The 23,284-nt window shown below is 43.8% G+C and overlaps 1 protein-coding gene across 2 annotated transcripts in view; it reads right to left on the reverse strand.

Annotated features, from left to right (window-relative positions):
• The window catches only part of PHACTR3 (phosphatase and actin regulator 3), a 71,117-nt gene that overhangs the window by 37,579 nt on the left and 10,254 nt on the right, over window positions 1-23,284 (reverse strand). For both annotated transcript variants that reach the window (XM_014957117.1, XM_014957125.1), the window contains exons 2-5: window positions 9,818-9,979; window positions 8,870-8,947; window positions 4,940-5,119; window positions 323-526 (exon numbers count right to left, since the gene is read on the reverse strand). In XM_014957117.1, the coding sequence (XP_014812603.1) occupies window positions 323-526; window positions 4,940-5,119; window positions 8,870-8,947; window positions 9,818-9,974 (619 nt within the window). In that variant the 5' untranslated portion in view covers window positions 9,975-9,979. The remainder of the gene's footprint in view (window positions 1-322; window positions 527-4,939; window positions 5,120-8,869; window positions 8,948-9,817; window positions 9,980-23,284) is intronic.

Raw genomic sequence — 23,284 nt, forward strand, 5'->3', positions numbered from 1 at the left:
GCATCTGATTCAGCAGACGTTTGCGGTTGGTTTGATTTCTTTTACATGTGTTTAGTGCAATAGACTCACAACAAATAATCCCCTGAGAGATTCAGATAAATATGTGAAGTACAAAGATCAGTGCGTTGTTATCAGGCAACCAGACCGCTCAGTTTATGGAAATCATTAGCATCCTCTTCACTCATTGTAACTACCCTGATTCACAGCAGTTTATGGCAATAGGCTTAACAAAGGATGTAAGAAAAAAGAATTATATACAGTGCTGTGGAGGCGAACAACATGCAAAGGATGGAAAAGTCTTTACTGACCAGTCATGACTGACCTGTTACGCTCTTTGTGATTTTGGAGAATGCCTTAGGTGGTGGAGCTGGGAGCAGCGGAGGGCTGGGGAGCTGTGCTGGGTTTCTTTCTGTCTGTTTCTGGGGGGAATCTGTGGATTCAGATACAAGTAAGGCTTGTGGACTGTCTTCAGATGCTGGCAGGCTGGCATCTTCTAATTCTTCTGTGGGTGCTGAAGGTTTCTTGGCTAGTAGGAAGATGAGTAAAATTAATGGAACATGAATTTAATAATGATAGGCCAGGGGACAATGCCAGGAACATTCAAAAAAACAGAACACATGGCACACAGCTAGGAGCAATTCTTTTCCATAGTGAAAATAATTACTGTGTGAAACAGCCAACCAGCCACGGCAGGTAAAGAATAAAATGTATGAGGATATTGCAGAAGTGTTAGTTTTGGTGTTCTGGAGAAAACTGCTGAGCTTCCCTTACTTCCCTAGAGCCTTTTTCTGGTGGGGTTTCTTTTTTTTTTTTTTCTTAAATAAAGAAGACAGCATGGCAAAGCAGCTTTTGAGAACTGCAATGAATTTTCTTATAGCATGCAGCTGCAGTGACACAGTCACTGAGTGAGTGTTTGTCTGTGCTAGGAACACGCAGCCAGAGGGCAAACAGTATCAAACCCATAATACTACATGAAAACTGACTTTCCAGTTGTTTGTTGCACACGCTTATTTTCACAATTTAATTTTTATCCTATTTAATACATGACTTCAGCTTGCATTAAGTCTTCTCTTACTGCACCTGACTCCAGAACTGTTGAGTCTTTCCCGGGGTTAAAGTTGATAACCAAGGAAAGCCTGCCATGAAAAAGATTTGCCAGAGGATCTCAGAAACTAGTGTGAGACAGAAAATGAGTGAAGTACTTAAGAAAAAGTTCAATCACCAAAACCTTAATTTGATACGGCGAAGCAGGGCTCATTTCGGGACTGTCTCCTGAAAGATGGCAAAAGCACTTAGCTTTTAAAGTTAGTGCAGGCTGAATCACTGAGCACTTCATCAAATTCCCCTGAGTGGAGCCATACTTTCTTCTGTCTGTAACTTTGCGACCTGGCTGTGATGATGGGGGCACAGGGGAATAGATCCAGGAAGGCATGAAGCTGAAGCAGGACACAGGGGGAATTTCAGTGATAAAGTCTCCAAAATTACCATCCTTGAATAGTGCTCGGGTACCAGCTGACTCTAGCAGTGTTCAGACTCGCACAGAGCTGCTGTCTGACGTTCACACTCTGTTACATCTCCTGATCTCTGCCTGGGCCATACGTGGGGACCCATGGGCAGGCTTGAGCCTGACTGATGCAGGAGCCCAGCCGCAGCCAGGCCGTCTCCAAACTGCGTTTCCAGCCACTGTGGGCTCAGTAGGGCTGTTTTTCCGACCCTAGCAGGTGAAGCAGTAATTCAAATGGGGACATCAGTGTTTAAGTCTCTCCTCAGCATGAGAAAGGACCAAGCTGCTTGGGCTGGATAAATGGCAAATCCCACGCCTTTTAGCGTTCTGGATTGTCTAAACAAAATACCTTTCCCTCCAAACCGTTCTAGGGCATCGCCTAAAAACTCACAGCAGTGGGCACCCACTGCTGCCATGTCCCAGATCTTTTCTTGGCTTGGTTTTATGTCTTGTTTGTAGTACAAATTCTTTGTATTAACGAACATTCAGCATCCTCGTGTTCGGAGTGCTTGGGGAGGCACCAGAGCACTTAGGCAGTTGGAAACAATAGCATTGGCAAGATAATAGCATTTAATTTGTTGACAAACAGATTAATGAGTATGCCTAGAAGAGGAGGAATGAGTATTTATCATTCAAAAAAGGCAGGAAAGTAGAATAAATATGCATCCTTAACAGGAATTCTTGTGAAATTTGGCTTGATAGGAAAGCTGCCATATGTGATAGTTGTCTGAATTATAGAAGGAAATAATTTTCTTTTAAATATGCTTCTAAGGAAATGCTTTGTTCCAGGCTGACATCACTTAGTATTTTTCTGCCTGCTGCATAGAAGACAAAACACGGAATAGAGGAAGAGAAAAATTAAGTCACTAATGGGTTACATTACAGAAAGATCAAGAGCTCCTGGAGGTGTTAGTAGCTTGGCAGGAAAATTAGTCAAATTTCAGTGCATTCCCCTGAGTAGAGCCATACTTTCTTCTGTCTGTAACTTTGCTGAAATCAGTAGACCTCCCCGTGGCACGAAGTGCTGCTTGGCCTGGATGCAGGGGAGCAGTCGTAGGAGGACCTTTCTCATAAAGAAGGTGGATCCAAAACACACTCATCCTCAGTCAAAGAGATCTTTTTGTTTCTGAATTCTATCCTGTTCAGAGTGGTATCACAAAAACGAACTGGCATTGTGCACTCTGTCTAAAGAATGTCCATTTTACATTCCCTGCACAAAAGGGTGTGCTTCTGGTTTTTTGTGGTTGTTTCTGGTAACAACAGCAGATGTTTGACTGGGTCTGAAGGCAGACCTGAGTCTGGAGTACACAAACCTATTAACAGATTTCATACTGCAGAGTGAATATTATCCTGCTGAAAATATTCCAAGTGCTCAGCATTAGACTGCTTGCCAGAGCAGCTAATTATTCATGGAGTGCCACTTGTCAAAATGCCATCTCACTACTAGGTAGAAATCCTCCCTTGGGACTGCCCCCGAGCTCGTTGGCTCCGTTAGGTGGGAAAAACTGCCCACCTTCTGCCAAGGCTGTTCTTTTGCTGTGTATTAACCAAACATGAAGTCTACGAATGTTTCCTTTTGTTTCCTCTTCTTCCCCTCCCTGGCCTTCACCCCACATCCTCAAGATGGAATGTGACATTCTGGGTATAAAGCAAATATATTTCCTTTGGTTCTAGCTGGTCAAATATTCCTACAAATTTGTGGAAGGACACCTACTGCACCGGGCCTGGATTGAGCCCAAGGACAAATGTTATCATAAACTCAACATTATAATAACCTTAGCAGTACACACTGACAATTTTGAAGAGCTTTCCCACCCAAAGAATTCCTCAAGGCAGACTCACTAGAGATAGAGACAGGAATGGTAAAATGCACAGATGGGGATAAATTAGCACAGAAAGACAAGATCAACAATAATTATTTTAAAAGGCAGAGGCCACTGATGAAGGCGGTGGGAAGATTTCCAGCAAATAGGAGTGGAGTCTCGCAGACCAGGGAGACAGGGGAAGATAATCCCACTGTTATTTTTTGGAAGCTGGAAAAATGACATGTCAAAAAATGGAGGAAAATAAATACAGAAGAGCTCTAAGAAGAGGGAGAGGAATGGGTTTTGCCTCAATTAGCTTTTAGTGCTACAAAAGCAAACACAGCCATAGAGTTTGAAGAGAAAGGAAAACAACATTAAGGGCTGTATTAATAGAAGCTGTCGATGTCCAATTCTCTATTGTGTCTCTATTTTAAGAGACAAAAAAGAGAGAGGATAAATCTTTAGGAGCCCACATACAGTCCTTTTGTATATTTTGTGATGAAATAACACGTGTAGTTGAAATGAAGGTGGTGATGGAAAGGTGTTGCTAAGCTTACAAAAAAATCCTTGTGGTGAGCAAACATGACGAGATACTTTTTGGGAGACAGAAGAGTTCCTGTTGTCAAAGCAATGAAGAGTGGAGTAGAGCTAGAAATGGGCCAGAAGAATAATATTTTATAAAAGCGAAACAGCAAAAGGGAACAAAATTGCATGAGTCATGGGAATGGAAAGGACGGGAGGAAAAGGAAGTGGGAAAGGATAAAGCGAAGAAATGGAAACCCCTTCAGAGAAAGATTTCCGTTCTGAGCTCCTGAAGCCATGTGAGGGCCCAAGAGCAGCGCTGCTCAGAGACCCCAGCAGGTTGGGCTGGGGCTGAGACCCCAGAGGAAGCAGAGCGTGAAGGTGTGGGGTGGAGAGCAGAAGGCAATGAGGGCCCATGGAGAATGGGTAAAGCTTGACCAAGGAAAAGGGGCAGGGAGATCCATAATCACTACATGGTGCTCCACAAACTGGGATAAAGCGTTCTCTCTGTAGCTCTGCGTTTCTTGGTTGGCAGGAGGTGAATGGAACCCCTCCAGCTGCTGGGTTGTGCCTGGCTGCTCCGGTCCCAAGGAACTGCTGTCACAGACGAGCTCTGCTGGAGCACAGTTGGATGAAGGGAGCTTGGTTTAGCTTATCTGTGCCCCTGGTATTGAACTTCACTTGTATTTGCAGCATGCTGTAGGCAGGGCCATGGTATGGACAGTGTGGGCTGTGTATTGACACTGTTCTCCCAAGTCAGGAGGAGCAATTTCAGGCTTGGCACAGAAGTTTAAGAAATGTTTTTAAGAGAAGCTTGTTTCATCTTCACAGCAGTCACTGCCATTACCAAAGGGGCACTATTCCAAGACTGACTCGTCTCATAATCCAACTAATCCCATTATGCCAAGCTTTATGTCATCCCTCAGTTTGGTGGCAGTCTCAAAAATCACTGTTTTCAAGTACTGCTTGCTAACCTAGTATGGGCTGAGCTCAACATGTTGCTCTGACCCTTTAATGCACTGACATATTTGACTCCTCATAAAACAGCTCAGCAGAAATTTTTTTTTTACCATTTTATAATTTTTGGAAAACATTTTCTATCCCATACCTGCATCTTCTTTCAGCTCATCCAAGTGCAGCTCCTCACCAAGCGAGGTCACGTTCGTTGTGGCTGCAGTTGTGCCCTCCTGCGCCTCTTCTGAGGCAAGTGTCTGGCACACAGGAGCTGGAGGGTCACTCTGCGTTGCTCTCGTGGCTTCGTCACCAGTGCAGGCTTTGCCTTCAGTATCTAAAAAACCAAATCATTTAACCTTAACTAAACCATGAGAGTGGTCTGAGGAGTCTGAGCTGTGCCAGGCTCCGCGCACCACACGCTGCATCTGGCACCCAGGGCCTGACCCGAGCCAAGGCTGCTGATATTCCCTACCACGCTCCAGGGTTTGAGCATAGGTTTAGTTACTCGGCTTTGAAAAGCGTGTCCTGTATGATTGAGCTGATCAGAAATTCAAATTCCTCTTCATGCAGACCTAGAAACTGCTCCCTTTGCTTACTCTGAAAGATTTTTGTGCCAGTGATCCCTGCAGCTGTACGCATCTTGATGACTGAGGCTTTTCTGGTATTCTATTCAGGCAGGAGTCCTCAGAATACAAACTATCCTTTTTACTTCAGGACTCTCTCAGAATGTACAAGATCTACATCACTGTTGCAAAGGAAAGCAATTGCTTCCCGCTCCGGGCAGCTCCCCGCTGAGGGACACGGCTGCTGCCCACCCCGGCCCCTCCAGCACATCTCTCACCCCAGGCTCTCCTCTCTGGAAGCTCCTGACAGGGTTGTGTTTCCTTGCAATGATATCATGACAAGTTTCTTGAACATTGATTTAAAATAGCCAGCATTGACAACTACTCCTTTTTAATGCTATTTGGACAATCTGCAGAGTAATTTACTGTGCTTTTGGGTGAGGGTATCAGATACTGGCCCAGGGATGCTGCGGAAGGGATGCAGTATTTTTGTACGGTGAGCTCACTCAGTCTGCCTCATAATCACGTTTGGTGAAAAGTTACTGTTCTTAAAATAGCCCCTGCAGTAGCACAGTTGCTATGATACAGGGAAGGGGAGGGGGAAAAAGTTCATTGCCTACATTTCAGCTCATTGTGAAGGCAGCCTATACATAATCATGGGTGTATCACCAGCCGCCTGCGCTGTTTGACAGGCGGCCCTCACCTCTCAGTGCTGTAAGTACAGCTACATCTGAGCACGTTTGTGCTCACAATGGGGAGAAACACTGGGGGAAGGTCCCTAGATGTTCTCAAGGTAATTCTGCTTTGCACATTCCTCCCACCGTTGGGAAAGGCAAGCTGCAGAGCGGCAGTGCCACAGTGACACTGCAGTCAGGGACATCAGCTCCTTCAGATCCCGGCCCATGGAAAGGGTAATGACTAATGAAGTAACGACAAGCAGAAGACAGCCCTGATGAAGAATTTCTATTGAGGAGTGTCTGAGACTCAACAACAGTCATGTTCCTGGTCCGAAATGATCAGCTCATGCTTAGATCAAAGTGGACATGCTGCTTTGATTGGTAGTGGGTCCCAATGCCTTATTTTAGAGACAATTCGGGGACAGGAGAAAGCACAGACCTTGGATTCGCTGGTAGGGAAAGCAGCAGAGAGTGTTGGGAATTGCAAAGTAATTGTAGCTGGGAATGAATGCGGCTGTGTGCCAGCCCCTGCCCCCTGTAACCCCTGCAGGGTGTGTGCTGGTTCCCTGAGCAAAGTTGGTTCAGGGGGTGCCAAGGACAGGCTGGCGTTTGCCCCGTGCAAGCAGAGCTGGGGAGGAGGGAGCAGAGGAGGCAGAGAGCTCCCGGTGTGGTTTGGGCTGTGCGAGGGGACGGGGTGCCATAACCTGGCAGGATGAGTCATCACCACAGCAAGGACGCTGCAGCTTCACCCCGGGCTGCTCACACACTGATGCAGACTCTGCGCTCGCGCCGTGGCTTGCTCCGAGCCAAGGCTCCAGCTCCAAACGCTGCGTGACAGACCCCGGGGTGTGACACAGCCATTGTAAATGCAGGGGGAAGATCGGGAGAGTTCTCAGACTAGAACTTCATCCCAGTTTGGGCTATTTATAAAAGTGAGCAGGAATCAGGTCCCTGGAAGCGGAGAAGAGCCTGATGAAAGAGAGGGATTTTAGGATTTACTGTAGTCTTTTAGCATAGTATTGCTGCTTTGGCAATTGCAACTTATTGCGTAAATGAGGACTTAGCCTTGAAACTGCTGCCACTTCAGCTCAGTCCAAGTAGGGCAGTAATCATTTACTGAGAATTATTTGGGTCAATTTTTGATTCCAGTTAATAAGCCGCTTCTCCTAATAACCCTGGAGATTCACAACTCTCTGTAAAGAAAAATAACTTGCAGGTGGCTGCAATGTCCTTCAAGTGACTGTCAGCCGTTCTCCCTCCCTGGGCCACAGGGTGGTACTGAATGAGCACTTGTGTGATGTTTACAGGAGCTGTAGGAGCTGTTGCAGCCAGGTAAGCGGTCTCCTTCCAGCTGCCTTTGTGAAAGCACAGCTTGGCATCACTTCTCACTGGACTATCTGTGTGTGTTTAATTTTGTTAAAATGGTCTTGCAGCTTAGCATCATCGGTTTCCCTCCCAGCCAGTTCTTTATGCATACAGGAGGTTTATTGATTCGTTATTATTACCTTTTCATGTACTCTACAGAAGTTTTATTTTATTGTGCTTTGGCAAAGCTCTAGATACCCATGTCTTCAAATTCATAGCTTATGGGGAACTTCCATATGCCTAACAGAAATGGGTTTATGGTTTTCTATCCCATAGTGCTAATAGTCTAATAGGGCAACTAATTATCTAGAATTAGGAGAGAAGCAAAGAGTTCAATGGACAGAATGAAAAATGAGCTTTCTAAAAGTTTCCAATTTAGAACAAACTCATGGTTGGATAGATTTTTTTTTTTAAACCTGAACATAAAACTCCTATTAAAATATATCCAATAAAATAATATGAAAATAGCTTTACTGCAATGAAAAAAAAATCCTGTTTAAAATGCTCTTTTTCTGACTTCATTTGCTTAATTATGCTCTAGCATAGCATCATGGAGTACTGTCCCCCAGGCTATTTATAGGCATGGCATTTGTTTTATACAAAGAAACTCAGTTATTAGTTTCAAGGAACATAATTTCTATCTGTCAGATTGGTTAAACCCAAAAGACCAGTCTTTCTTTGTGACAGTACTTTCAGCTATAAAGTTCTTAAAGTACGGATGGATTTATTTGTTTTATCTCTGTTTAGGTGGGAATGGCAATTGGGTTGTTGTCCGTAACTTTGGGAGCTCACTTGATCTTGCAGAATAGTCCCCCTGATGCCTGTCCTCCTTGAGCATCTGCCAGGGCTTCTACAGAACCACAGTCCTTTGTGCGTGTTTCTGGCACTTCATCAGCTTTCACTGAGTGACTTCTGCTGAACCTGGTTTGTACTGGGGAAAGCTCTAAAATGACACCACAAATGGTTCCCTTTTCCATGTGAATGGACAACAGGCAGAATGGTAATATGTTTTGTATCAAACTTGGTTTACTGTAAAGGCAGCTGAAGACATCAGGTTAGTATCATGTTATGAGATTTGGATTCATGGGCTGTACATATTGGCTGTACATATTAGCTGCATCTGTATGTTTAAGTTTCTATTTATAGCAGCTTTAGAGGACTTTCTTGGCAGTAGGATTTAGCTTGGTTTAGAGCAGTTGCATAAAACATCCCTACCAGCTCAGACTGGCACCAGGTATAAACCAAGAGAAAATGGAGTTGCATTCAAGATGGTAAAACATCAAAAATTAAACTGCATGGATTGATCACTGCAGGGAAGGATTTGAAGAAAGATGTGCTGAATGCAGATGCTGAATTTTCCTCTGTTTGGATTGAAGGTTTTCCTTTTTATCAATTTGATTGTTAGGTTTCTTCTTTTGTAACTGTTTCCTATTGTCCTGGAAAAGACTCTGATAAACAGGACGAAGAATTTTTACTTACCTTGTTCCATCATCTCCAGAAGGCCTTTCTTGATGAGTTCATCCCGACCTTGTCGTGCTGCCATCTTCTTCTCCAGCACTGCAGGAAGAGGTAGCATAACACAGCACCAGTTAATGACAGAGTAGCCACGTAATGGAGTGAGAAAGATGCAAGGGGAAAATTCCCTCTAGTCTCAACTACTGTGCACTTGGAAAGGACTGTGAGGATTTGGGTTGGGGGAGCGTGGACTGGTTGGCCTGTTTGTGCATTTCCCTTTGATAAAAGAGCTGTAAAATCAGCCCCATGTAGAGCTGAGATTTATGATCTGTCTGATCGCACCGAGTGCAGCGTAACGGGGATATTGGAGCCTTCGTGCTGTTTGATACGGCACGTTGGAGCTGCCTCAGGAAGCAGTGCCCTTTGCTGTGACACTCCACGGGTATCAGGGCAAGAGCGGGGAATTGCTCCATCCTGGCTTAGGAAAAGGAGAGTGGGGTTTGTCTCCGGGGACATCCCTGGAGAGCAGGGAGAGCGTGCAGTGCTGTGTGCTGGGCTCCTTCCCCGCAGAGACAGCTGCTTCGGGGAAGGCATTTCACGGGCTGTAGCTCCCTCCTGTCGCTTTTCATAATGTTACTGTGACCTATATAATCTTCACCCCAAATAAAAGGGGTGGTGATACTTGGGGCCATGAATGTAGCGTATTTTGGAGAAGGAACAGCTCATGGAAAGCAGTCTGTTGGCTTGTGCTTCACTCTTGTAATTTGGCCTTGACTTTTAAATGTACTGTGTTTTATTATATAGGAAGTCAGCCTATATGGGCTCTTTCCAGCCTTAAACATTATTCATCTGTAACATCCTGAAATCTCTGAATTAGGTTTAGATCAGGTCACCATTAACATTTCTGGTGTAAGCAAATTTCGCCGCAGCTAAGCTTTGCTCTGTGTAGCATCACTCTTGTTCTCATCCTACCTGCAGATGTCTGCTTTAGCTTCTCATTTTTCTTTTTCCGCCACTTCCATGGTTTGAAGATCCTGCCCAGTGTTGCCAGTTTGCTGTTCCTCCTCACTGGCGGAGTTCGAATCCCTGAGACCAAGTAGTCAGAACGCATTGCAGGGGACTGCTCCATCTCATCTGGGAGGGGAACAGAGAGGAAAGGCAGCTGTTAGACAGAACACTGGGGAGGCAAATGGAGCTCACCAGCCAACAGGCATTCAGTCTAGTCACCAAGGAAATCGAGCTTTCTGTGTGAAAGGAAGGCTCTGCATCGCTGGAGCCAGTGGCATCAGAGGAGTTCAACCTCCCTGTGCCAGCCCCACGCTGCCTACCCGGCTCTTCCGACTCTGCTCTTGCACAGCACCTCTCTGGGTGCCAAATATTTCAGTATCTCCACTGCTGCCATCCCTCGTGGATTAAGCAGGGCTGTTGGGCCCATAGAGAGGGGCATGTGCTGAATTTGCACACTCTATGCTTTGTTCCATTGGTTCCCTACCTTGATCCATGCCTGGTGCTCACCAGAGGAACGGTGTGACTCTCCCTCCCACAGGCTGTGTGTAACTGCGTTACAGCCTTCTGAAACAACGAGAGCTGAGAGCTCCCAACAGCTTTAATAGGAGCAGTAGAAATTTAACACAGCTGTAAATTGTAAATCAGGCCCATGCGGCCTCTAGTTAATCACGTAAATGTAATGTTCATTTAGAAAAATTTAGACCTTTATGAAAAGCTGAGAGGAAGTGTGAGAAAGCTCGGGTCCCTTCTGAATTCCCAGCTTCCAGTTCTGTTCTCAGGCCACAGGATATTGCTGCCTTTTAAACCAACTCTTTTCACATAAGCTAACACAGAGCCTTGTGTGACCTAATGCAAATCTTCTATATAAGAATTATTCTATATTAGAATAGTGTGTTTGATATGTGCTACATAAGTAAAATCTTAGAACTATCGTGCAGATTTATTCCTTGAGGAAGCTAAGGAGAAAATTCTTTCCCTTTTGTACAGCCAAGCCACAGGAATTCAGAGATAATGCTTCAGCTGGAAAAGCAATTTAGGTATTTTTAATATTTTGTCTTGAAAATATGCTGTAAGTTTTGCTTATAGACAAGTCTTGCTGGAAACAATACCTAGTGACTATTGACAGTTGTGTGCTGGGCAGTACCATGGAAGAAAGCAGCACAGTGCCATAAATGGGGTTATTGATGCCTTTACTGCGACTTGTGTTTGAGCACCAGTTCAGTGACTGTTAAAAGAGAAGCTGCCGTTGGTCATCAGGCATGTTACATGAATAAAAACTGAATGACAATTTGTTGGGGTTTTTTTTCAACAATCAGCTATGATTTAAATGAGCAACAATAGAGCTATGAACATATGTATGTTTCCAAGTAACTTCTCTTTGGAACAACAACATTTATCATAAATTGCTTTATGACTGCAAGATAAAAACTAGACAGCATCTTCTAGGCTTTGTTTCAAGTTAACAGGGTAAAAATGCTTAAATCACAGCGTGGAGGTGGGGATTTCCAAGTAAACAGGAAACAATTTTTTGAAGATTATTAAACACAGCAGGAGAATGAACACATTCCTCCTCTTCCATTTAATTTTGAAAATACTGGTAATAGAGATGAATCATTCAGTGAAGACAAACTAAAAACTTGGCCACGTGAACTGTCAGAACAAAAGCTGTAACAATTCCCCCCTCCCCACACTGTGCGTGCCCAGTGAATTTCTCTTTCTGTGTGCAGCGTGTATAGCATCTTTTGTCTCATTCCAAAAGGTTTATCTTGGGATCTAATGTAGAAGAGATTTAAAATGTATGTAAAAATATATTTTTGCCTTTGAAAGAATGGTGGCTACCGAAGGTGATATTTAAGATTTACAGTTAGGAGGTCAAGACTGAGTTGGGAGCAGAAGCCAGCAATGAGCCCAGCACAGAAGGAGGGCAGTCGCCTACAGACCACAGCTGGAGTGCCAAGATATCATGCTCTTTTCCTAATTGCATATTCAAAAACTAGAAGTATCGCAGAAATAAGCTTTGAAGAAGTAGAGCTGCTCTTGATTACAGAGATGGCAATGAGAATGGAAAATGGCAGAGCAGATCTGCTATTAATTTGCTATTATGATTACTTTAAAGCTGTAATAGAAGCCTCAGAAAATAGCATTTGGCCATTTCTTGTGACATCCCTCGAGTGGGAATGGAAACATTCACAAAATTAGCTCATCTCAGAAGAGCTGTAGATCAGACTGTAATCAGACCCTGGTCCCTGGAAGCTCCAAGGAGCAGGACAACCTGGGCTCAGCCGTCCCTGGGCCTTCTTGTGAGGCCGTGCTGCGGCTCGGGCGCTTCCTGCCATTCCAGGGATTTCTCAAGCATCTAAGTGGAGATTAAATAAGGAGCTGATTTAAAGCAGTACCTTGGCAAGTTACTGATCCTACTGCATTTCATTCAGGATGTAGGTGTCAGCAAAGTGGTTTAGGCATCATCCACATGTTTTATTTAATACTGGTAGCATGAGATCTTTTTCCCTTTTTTGCCAGATAGCAGGGGATGTCGATAGAACCAGGAAGTCATTCAAACCCAAGGCTAAGTGTCCAGCAATGTCTAAGTCTAGCAATGTTTATTGTCCCAGATACTTCCCTACGAATGAGAATGGAGATATTGCAAAGGCACCTAAGTGCCCTGTGGTGATCAGTGTATCTGTAGGTTCTACCAGCCCTGTCACCTGGGTTTCTTCCATCCCCCTCTGCCCTCTTGGCTGTGGAAATGTAAGGATTTTATGCCTTAGACTTTGGTTACAGATTAAATACAGATAGAAATCAAATGTCAAAGAAGGAATAGTGGCTAAAACAAATGTTCCAGTGGAGGTTTTTGTGGGCTTTTAAACTTCATTAATGCTTCTCATGTGGTACAGACAGTTCCTAAGCAAATGGTTTTATCACCTGGTACGTTCTCACCATATGCAGTTCCTACACTGTGCATTTGGAGAGATGGACACAAATAAAAATAGATAGAGACACAGTAAGACAGATGTCCTGAAGTCATAAATAACAGGGAAACGGTCTCACTGGCAATAAGAATCACAAGAAAGCCCTTGGAGCTCCTCATTTCCAGTCAGTTCATTTTTTGCTTGGTTGTGGGTTGGCTGCTTGGGAGATCAGCAGTTGACAGCACAAAAAGCAGTTCCCACGTACAGCAATGAATACTGAAGGAGAAGGCACGCCTAAATATCAGCCAGTTCCTGCAGCCAACAAACTGCCAAGACTTGCCAACCCTCCAACCACTCCGTGAAATATTCAGCACATTTTTTTAATCTGCAGTCAATATTTTAATTATGCTAACTGTTCTGTGGAATAGTGCAGTTATTCCTCCCAGAGCCTGATAGCCTGGGGCCAGGCCATGCAATTATGTAGAGGATGTCTGCAAAATATAAACAGCCAAGAGCCAAATCAAGACTCTCCAAATCAGCAGGGAGAAATGAGCAACAGCTTAACAAGCTGTGTAATGTAGAAGTATGAGGGACAGCCGTTACAGAGGGTAAAGCAAGCAGAAGGTTAACCCACAGCACAGCAGCCTGACCCTGCCCAGCACAGAGCGGCCATCGCTGCTGAGGCAGACCAGTTGGTCCCACACTGTCCCACAAGGAGACAGTCCCCAGCCCTGCGGGGCCAGAGGGTTTTGCTCTGACTGAAGCTTGTTGGCTCCTTGTGTTGAAATTACTTTCAAGTCCCTGCTGTACCCTGTTGAGGGCAAAGGCTTCTGTGCTGGAGCTGCAGATCCAAACTCCTCATATATCACATAGTTGTCATCTGCTCTGTGTGTGTCAAAGGGGTGGAAATGACTGTGGCTGTGCCTGTGCTGCTGAGTGCCTCGTACAGGGCCAGCTGGGGTGATTCCTAGAGCTCCCGATGCTGGGCAGGAGTGGGATGTCTGAGATATCCCAAGTCAGCTGAGGGGAGAGGCTCTGCCCTGCCGGGCGTTGCTCTGCAGTACTGCTCCGGGCTGCAGAATAAACCAGGCAACAGAGAAGGAGGAAACAAACCATAATATTCATTACATTTGGCTGCAGGCTCTGACCCCTCAGAAACTTGGAGCATCTGCAGCTTCTGTCTACATCAGCAGCAGTTGTGGCTGATCAGCATTTCTGAAAAATGCCCCACTGCTTTTTTCTTTAAAATAGTGTGGTGGTTTCTTTTCTTGTTAATCCCTTCACTACAGGAGTCGTGCACGGATGGGGCAGTTTTTCTGTACACTGAAGCTTTCCTGTTTACAGATGTCAAGTTCTGACTCTGTCCCATCCAGCCCCCCCACACAAGTGGGGCGGGTTTGGTGGGAGCACGGTGGGTTTGTGTCCTGGCTGTGTGATGGAGGAGTGCCTTATGCCCACACAGAGCCTTCGCCTGTACAGCAGATGGCTTTGGTGCCAAGGCAATGGTGTCTGGGTGATAACAGTGTTGTGAAATCGAGCATTGGGTGCAGTCAGTTGGGTCTGTCTTCTTGGGGTTTTCATGCTGAGCCACAGAGAGGGTGATGCTGGGTTGGTGGTTACAGCAGCTGCTGGGTGGCAGTGGGGAACACCAGGAATGCAGAGCCGAGGTACTGGCCTGGCCACAGGAGAGGCTGTGAGAAACACGGGATGCTCTCCTGTGAATACACAAATTGCAGCAGAAAGTTTATGGGAAGATGAAGGATGCTGAATTTTAATGTGCTGGGAGTTTTGGTAACTTAAATTCACGGTAATGGAAGCTGTGCCTGCTAAATCCTCTGTGTACACTGCTAGGAGAAGGACCACTGAAAAATCTGCAACCTGCAGGCAGTTTAAAAATAACACAGCAGACAAGAGCTGCAGGCAAATTTGTAAGGCAGGCGTGCTCTGATTTCTGATGAATTGGTTTGTAATGCAGCTCTGCATGTTCTGCCCGTTATTGTCATTGCATTTGTCTTTGCAACTCAGATACAGAGTTAAAAAAGGGGAAGAGGTTCCCTTTGGTCCACTCCAGAGGGTAGAGACGGCGAGTGGAACCAGAATGACCTATTTGCCTTTTGGGGTAGAGGTGCCTTTACCACTGCTGACACTCCGTGCTGCCGAGAATCAGCGCCTACCTCTAAAAGGATGTGAAGGAGGGTGTCACAGGGAGAGCCCAGCATTGAAAGGGTTCCTGGCTACTACTGGCCAGTCTCGTATCATGCAAGCCCAGCATTTGTGAGGTTACCAAGACACAGTGCTTTCCTGCAAAGGATGCTCTGTGCAGAGGGGACTCCTCATCTAGTGAGGGACACCTGCGGGGAATGGGGGCAGAAGGGTTGTCTTGGTTTTAGAGGAAGGACTATCCTGAGCTTTAGGAAAGAGAATTAGCAGCAGGAACAATCCCCTTTTCCCATCGTTTAGAATCCTAAAGGAGGAAGAACTGATCACAGTGATTGAATCTGCAGGACAGGAGTAAATTGTTTGTGTCTAGGAGCCTCTGAACACTTCTGTTATGTTTCAGGGTGGCAGAATTCAGACTGAAGTGCTTTTTTTATTGCACTACTTAGATGTTTCCTGTGATGGAGCTGTTCCTTGTTCTAAAAATGTTTTCTGTCACCTGCATTTCTGCAGACATGCTCTCTTTCTTGGCTTTCTTTGAAAGAACTGCAGTGGAATGTTCCAGTTTGAAGTTTCCACATCAGTTTTTTGAACACAGAGTATTTTGATTTTTCCAATTTTGAGTGACTGTTAGAAATTAGAAATTAAAATTACAAATGAGAAAAAAGCTTTTGATGAACCTGAAATTTATTTAATTTTTGAAGGACTTTTCATTTCAAGTTCTGAATGTTTCATTATTGTTTTGGGTTGGCTTGGAAAAATTTACACAGAATCCTTTGTAAAGCAGAAAGCCTGGTTCCTAACAGTTTAGTTACTGAGAAAAGGCAAGGTGCCTGTAGTACATTATTGAATGTAATCATAAGCTAATTTTGGATGCACAGCTGCTGATGTGACATAGATTATTGCTCTGACACATTGTATTTGTTACACCAGAAAAATACTGAAACGAAGTAGGGAAAATTACAGGATTGAGGTGCAAATTCAGGCATTTACCTATCCAAATTTTTAGGTTTTGTATGGTCAACAGTAAAAATGGCTTGAATTCTTATCTCTCTGCTTACAAAATTGTAATCCTTTTTGTCCATGATTTCCCGCCTTGGATTTCACCTCAGCCCATAGTTTAATCTCAGGAGGAAGCAGATGGACAGTGGGCCAGGTTCATCCAGATGATAACTGCGTCATTCATCGAGGTACCTTGGGGGGAAAAGCTGGCACAGGGAATTTGTGCAGACTTCAGACTCGCAGAGATATATGAAGGCAGGGTGAAAATAACTGCCATAAATGGCAGAACAAGAAAGGGGAGTGGAGTCCTTTATGAGCACCATATCCAAACCAGCTGTGGGTTCAGCTTCCACCGAGTACAGGCTGTTCTTGGGCAGTATCACCTTTCTTTTCACAGGGTGCTATGAATCCTGATGAGGTTTCTATACTTCCCTGCATAAAAATGCAAGTTCCTGTACTTTCCTTTCTACCTTCCGTGTGGTTTCCAGAGTCTGAGCTTCCATTTTCACTTCATGCTCAAATGTTTGTCATATATCCTTGTTCTATAATTTCCACTGCTCTTTAGTATGTTAAATTATGAATTAACATTTTTGTTTAATTGAAGGAGGAAAAAAAAACCCAAAACATAATTTGTGGGTGGTAAGAGGGGGCTGTGCTTGCAGGGGAGTTTATTTCCATTCTGTCATGCTGAGCCTCCCTTCAAAGTATTTGGATTTTAAAACCAGCTTTAGCTGAAATGAACAGGGGAACAGATTATACTTATCAAAGGAAAGAGAGCGGGGAAGTGGGAACTCCAGCTAAATCACTTAGATAAAAATATGCCTTATATGCTTGAGGTTTGTGATTCCTTCCAGAAAATGTTCCTTCGGGAAGCTGACATATCACCTAACAGCACTACAACCATATGAGCCAAGGTGCAAAGAAATTAATCGGGAACTTTTCGTGCTTTTGGATCATTGTGTCAAGTCCCAATAGCACTTCCCATGATTTACAGTGCACAGTGTGACATTAGCAATTCATTAACGAAATAAGTTTTTCACTGTTTGCGTAAAGGAACCCCCAACATGCTTTGCCTGGATAAGGAAGAACTAAATAACAGTAAGAAAATGAGACTAATGAAGGATTGCTGTAATATCACAGTTAGTTCAGTTATTCGAGCCTGTGCAGTATCTTCTTTTGGGAGGGGAAGCTTGACATTTGCATGTCTCACCCCGTGAGAGCTCGCTCAGGCTGCCGACAGAGCAGCATCTCCTGAGATTCACAAAAAATCTATTTAAATAAAGTCAAATGAGCGCTGCCTCTGCAGAAGGCCAGGAGCCAGCCTGCACCAAGCCCTCTCCATCCTGCATCTGCAAAGGCTTTTTTCTACCCCCCCTGTTACAAATTTCCCGGACTGGGCAGTTTCCCCACACCTCTTGGGGAGACGCTGTTCTGCAGGAGAAGGGAGGCCAAGCCCAGGAAGCACAGAAATGGCTTGAATTAGGTTTTCGTGTGCCCGTAGTAGTAAAGCTCTTATCTGCACTGCAGGACCAGTGTTTCATCACCTGCAGTTGTTTAATTAGCTGTAGCCTTGCTGCAAACCTGTTGAAAGGATGTTTTTTATAGCTTCCTCAGGGAGCCTGCAGACTGAACACACCCTGTGCTGTCTCCAAGAGGCACCTTCAAATTCATTTCACTGCAGCTTGTCCCTGACAGCGGTTACGTTTAGAGGGACCTGTGATGCCTGGGGAAGTCATGGGTGTAAGAGCACCATGCTTGCCAACAGGAGCCATGCATTGCTTTTTTCTGGGATTCGTGCCCCAGAATTGACCTGCTTAGAGTTTCTTCTGCTTACGGGAGTCTTTCTGTCAGAGATACAATCAGCTCTCACTTTATATCCCTCCCAAACTTGTGTATTAGAGAAATAATCAAATCCTCATGTCCTGTGAACTCTTATGCCCGTGAAATTTAATGCATAATTTCCTCATCCCCTTGAACGCACCAGAGCTCTCTGTTGGTGCTCTGTCACTGTTCAATGCCACTGCTGCAGATAGAAAACATTCTGCTTTGGGAAATGCAAGAGCATCTGCCTTTTTTTTCTTTTTTCCTTTATTGCTCCTGCTGCTTTGCACTTTCACTTTCCTTACAGCCATTGGCAACACATACGCATTAGTCACCAGTCCCGGGTGACTGCTCCAGGCCTGCTATGCACAACAGGACAGAGAGTTGGAAGGAGAAATACTTAGGCAACAAAAATATGACATAAACCAGAACAGCTACAGAGAAAGGTAGACAGAAAACAGGCACAGTGACTGAATTCAACTTTTGTCTAAAGGTTATGTGTCCAATTTGGTTCCTTGTAAAACTGTTATAAAGTTGCCAGTGATTTTTACATTTGGTTGGTATGTAAACTGTAATTAAACCCTTAGGAAGTCGCATCACCTGAATGAATGGTTAAATACTTTCTAGAGATGGGTTGGTCTCCTTCACGTAGCATCCTGTAAATATAAGACACATGTAGGAAGTACTTTGAGGGGAGGATTGTTTGTACAGATCCATTTATTCCACTGTCTACTGGTATTTTCCAAAAAGGCAATTATACTAAATACTCAGCAGTCTTCAAAAGACAGCGAAGTACCACAAACCCTCTGTTGTCCTCAGCAGCCTTGAAAACACCCACAGAAGTGCATGCACACAGAGCAATCAGACAGTACAGAATTCCCATGGGCAATGGTACTTCTCAACAGCTAAATCTGGTGTTAAATTTAACATTATCTGCTCCTTACCATGGCACTATGTCGAGGCTCAGATAAGGGCTTTAAAGCACTGATCTAACAAAACTGCAACATGCTTAACTGTAGACATCTGAGTATCTTTAAAAATTAATGAGTTCCTGGGAGGTCCATACTTCAAAAATTAAGATTTCGCTTCCAAATTGATAGGCTCTGGTTAACAATCTTAAGTGCTAATAGAGCAATATGCTTTCTAAGATGAAATTCTTTACTGGTCGAGGGCCAAGAGAAATAATTGCTTATCAAATTTACTGTAGTGATCAGCGCTGTTTGTCTGAAACAAGACCACAATCTATTCCTAATGGGAATGGCAGGATCTTCTGGGCAAGGAATGAACATGGAAATGACTCAAAATATATAAAGCTCTCCTATGAAGCACTTGGAATGACTCCACTCCAGGTTGCTTTCTTCTTGTGTTATAGGAGCTAGGAAAAATAAACTCCTGCATTTGTAATCCTTGCCCTGTGTAAGAGAGAGAAGAATAGAGAGACAACATCCCACACGGCAACAAAACGAGACCGTGGCAGGAGCCTGGTGGTCTCTGTCCATGAAGAGTCTCTGTGGCCCAGCAGCCACGTGGGGAGAACGTCTACAAGAGAGACTGCTTTTCCTTGTGCTACTGCACTGTGTGGCTGTGTCTGCGTTAGCGTCACGCAGCCGGTGGGAGCAGGGCTGGGAAGAGCTGGTGCTGAGGACTCAACATCTCCTGGCGTGCATTTGTTACAAGTGTGAGCTTGTGACTCTAACTTGAGCTCTTTCCTTACAAAGTGCAGAGGAAACAAGATTCTTCTTTAAAACAAAAATGCTAACCAAACCAAACAATCATCCTTCCAAAAATGAACCAAGAATTTCTGCATTTTCTTTCCAGAGGAAGGATAAAGATTGTTTTTCTCTTACTAAATTACAAGATTCAAAAGCCCCTAAACACACATGCAAATTCCTATGCATTCTTAGTACCAAGAGTCACTAACTTTCACCAAGACTTTGGCTCTTAAATTTTTGGTAAAGTAAAAATTCCCTTGTATTGTGTTTAGCCCATGTTACAGCTTATCTGTAATGTCCCTACACTGCACTTGTCTATTTGCAGCTGGTTACGATCTCTAGGAGCACCAGGCAATAGCATGTAGAAGCGTGATGTGTAATGCCTGCAGTGCTCACAGCACCTTGCAAAGAGCTTCCTTAAACCCAAATACACAGAGACGGAAGGAGGTAGCAAACAAACGGACTCAAAGTAGATACAAAGAGTGCCAAGAGTTAAACTAACCTGTAAATGATAACTACTGAGAAATGGCTTTTCTGGTATTTTGAAAGTCTGTAGCAGCATTTGTATTTACAAGTCCATAGCAGCGTTGGTGAAGGTTCCCCACCTCTGCCCGTCAGTGCCTGGGAGTTCTCCCAGAGCATCACCGTGTGGCCGATGGCCAGGCGCGGTCCTGCTCGCCCCGGCTCAGCCCACAGACCAGGAGAGGCTGGAGCAGCTCCTGAACTGCACAAGATTTTCCTACTAATAATTTGCCCCGTGGCTCTGTCAAGGCAACGTAGTGGTGGTTGGGGCCAGCGTGGTGGCTGCGGGGCAGCTTACATCTGCCTTGGGACGGCAAACCCTCTCCAGGCTGTGCTTCACACACATTCAGAAATTGCTGATCAAAGTCCTGTTCTGCACGTTTTGCCTGAACAGGTAAGAGTGACCCAGTTCTGCATTTACAGACTCAATTTATCATGTAATGGTGTAAAAAAAAAATATAATTGATGAGATTCTACAATATTGAGAAGTGTCTCGGGAGCCCGTGATGACGCTTTGGTTCTGCTAGTCAGTGCTTATGCAAAGAACAAAATAACTACTGTTTTCAAAACTAAAAGCATGTCAGGAGGCTGCATCTTTCTACAGACAGGTTTTGCTAATTTTACTGGCAACAGGTTTTAAATTAACTTTATTTTTTAAGACTAACGATGCCAGGCAGTTTTTTGGTCTCCAGCTCTTGATTTTCATTTGGGTCATGTTTTTGAGAAGGAATCATCTAATGAATGTTTTTCTAACATTTGCCTTTCATCAGCAAGAATATTTGGACTTGTTTCTTTTTAATAATTTTATTTTATTATTTACTTATGCAAAAGGGATAACCAGATCTGTGATGAAACTTTCATTTTACAACCGCCATAGACTGTGAACTGAATTTATATTTCAATGCATGAGGTTTTTATTAAACAAGTAAATAATAGTCTTGTTCACTTCAACCATATCCTGGGCCTGTTTTTATAAGTCTCACAAAGCCCAAATAGCATGGAAGAAAAAACAGCATGGAGTATTTTTACCCTGTCTGACCTAAATTTATGTATTTTTTAGTTCTTCCAAGAGAAAGAGAAGTGGAATAACTACTTCCTCTTCTCAGTTTCTTTTCAGCTTTCATATTTTAACTGTGTTCTCGGCTGCCTGCGTGAGTCACAGAGAGCTGGAAACAGGACACCCCCCAATATTGTAATAACTGCTTCCTCAGGAGGAAGCCTATGTGTGTTTTGGGGTGTACCACTAAAAAGCCACAAAATCTCCTGAAGGCTTCTTTGTGCCAGAAACCTACATGGGAACTCATAGAAGTAGTGAAAATATCTGAGCTGCAAAAACTGATTATTTATGACTGTAATGAAAAGTAAGATATTTAAAGATTTCCATGTCTTTCTGTCTTGAAATTTATGCCCTTGTTCTTTGGCGTTTGCAGAGATTTCAGACTGCTGTTGACTTTAGGGATTGTTTTGTGTAATGATGGTATTGAATTTCACTGGTCTAGGCATAATTTGGATTTGATCCTGTGATATTCCAAGAAACTCTGAAATCCACGGGCTTTTACGAGAACTGGGTGTTCTGTGCAAATATCTTCATCATTGCCTGGTCCTTCCTGTACAGTGTAAGTTACATCCAGACTAAATCTCTGTTTGGAGCTACCTATAACATTATATTTAGAAACAACAGGGGAAGCTCATGGCAGAAAACAATTCTTTCATTCTGAAATGCCACAACTTTCTTTAGAATAAGCAAGATCCCTCACAGTTTGGTTCATGTCTAGACTAAGCAGATCGTATCACACCAGGTCAAGGATCTTGTGAAATAAGAGAGGAAAAAGAAAGGTCAGCTTACTCAAGCATAAGCCAAATTCATTGGCAAGGTCAAATGGATTAATACAGCAAACAGTAAAAAAATGTGAAACATATTAGCAGAGGATGTTGGTATCAAACGTGCCTGTCAGCTCTATCGCATTTACAGGTGTGTATTATTAAGCCTTACAGTGCCCGGTTTCAGTCCTGGGAGCTTGAGCCCATCTGCCTCTAACACAGAGCTTCAGTCCAAAATTCCTGCACAGAAGGTCAGACAAGGAGCTTGTCTCACTGCAGTGACATCTCCCCTTCAGACTGTTCCCTTGCTTACTGGGCTACCCTTCCTCTGCTCTGTACACACTCTGCTTGTGCCCCCAGCTCTGGGGTTTGCTGTCCCGTCACCGTTTCACAGCTCAGAGTGCCATCCCAGGCAGCCTTCCCGCCCCGTGCGCTTACCGATCCCCCGCACAGTAACGGTCTGACTTTAATCAAGACTAGGCAGGAAAAGCCTTTCTTCTCAGAGAAAGCTTTTAGACGTTACAAGCATTCGGGATTCGTTTACCACACTGGGTAATGAAGCAGAGCTAAAAATACCATATGTTCCTTTGACATTGCCCATTCATTACAATAAATGACTGAGTTTCTGTGACTGCAGAACAAAACATGTTTTATGTTTTTGCTTTTAAGTGAAGCTGTGTATAAAGCTCTTTGCCACTTGGAATATCCTCTTAGTGTTTTACATAAGAGGATAACAAAGTTTATTTGGAAAAGGCGGAGAAGCCTACAGCTTGTTTTTCTCTCATTTTCTTAAATGAATGAGGAGAGATTTTAGAATGTGAGAACGAAAGTGTAACCGGCCAAATATTCTCCGTTACGAGAAAATAGAGTGAGGAAATATGTTGAGACTGCCCTTCAGAATATCACCTCTTATTGGCAAGTCCCTGCAGGAGTCCTTTCAATCATCTCCAAGCCTCCTATGCAATCTGTGTAAGTCTGTTTCAACAACTGAGATGAGATTATCAAAGCATGAGGAAGAACTGACACATAGGACCAGATTGTTTGAAGATGTTTATTTTAAGCCATTTCACATAGTCTCATTCACTATTTTTGTTTTTTGAACTCATAGAAGGAGAGAATTTTTTCTTCTCCAGTAATTAAAACTCTGAAGGCGGACGCTCTTGCCTGCACAGTAAAAAAACCTACAATATTTTAAAAAGTATTAAAAAAAAAGCCCCATTAAAAACTCAACTAATTTCTTCCTTTCAAGTGCTAAAATGATCTAATGCTATTAATAGAAGAGTCTTTCTCTGTGGAAAATTTATTCTTCTATTTAAGGCTACTGGGGACAAGCTTGAAAGAACAAAAAATTATGATTCGACATCTGGCTCTTAGTGCAGCCTTTGGATGATGAGTTCAGATAGTGGCTCTGAAATAAATACATTTATTTGGAAGTAAGGCAGAATGACAAGACACCCTTTCTCCACACAGCTCACATTTCATAGAAT

The sequence above is a fragment of the Calidris pugnax genome, unplaced genomic scaffold, assembly GCF_001431845.1.
Source record: "Calidris pugnax isolate Ruff unplaced genomic scaffold, ASM143184v1 scaffold50, whole genome shotgun sequence".
NCBI classification, from domain to species: Eukaryota; Metazoa; Chordata; class Aves; order Charadriiformes; family Scolopacidae; genus Calidris; species Calidris pugnax.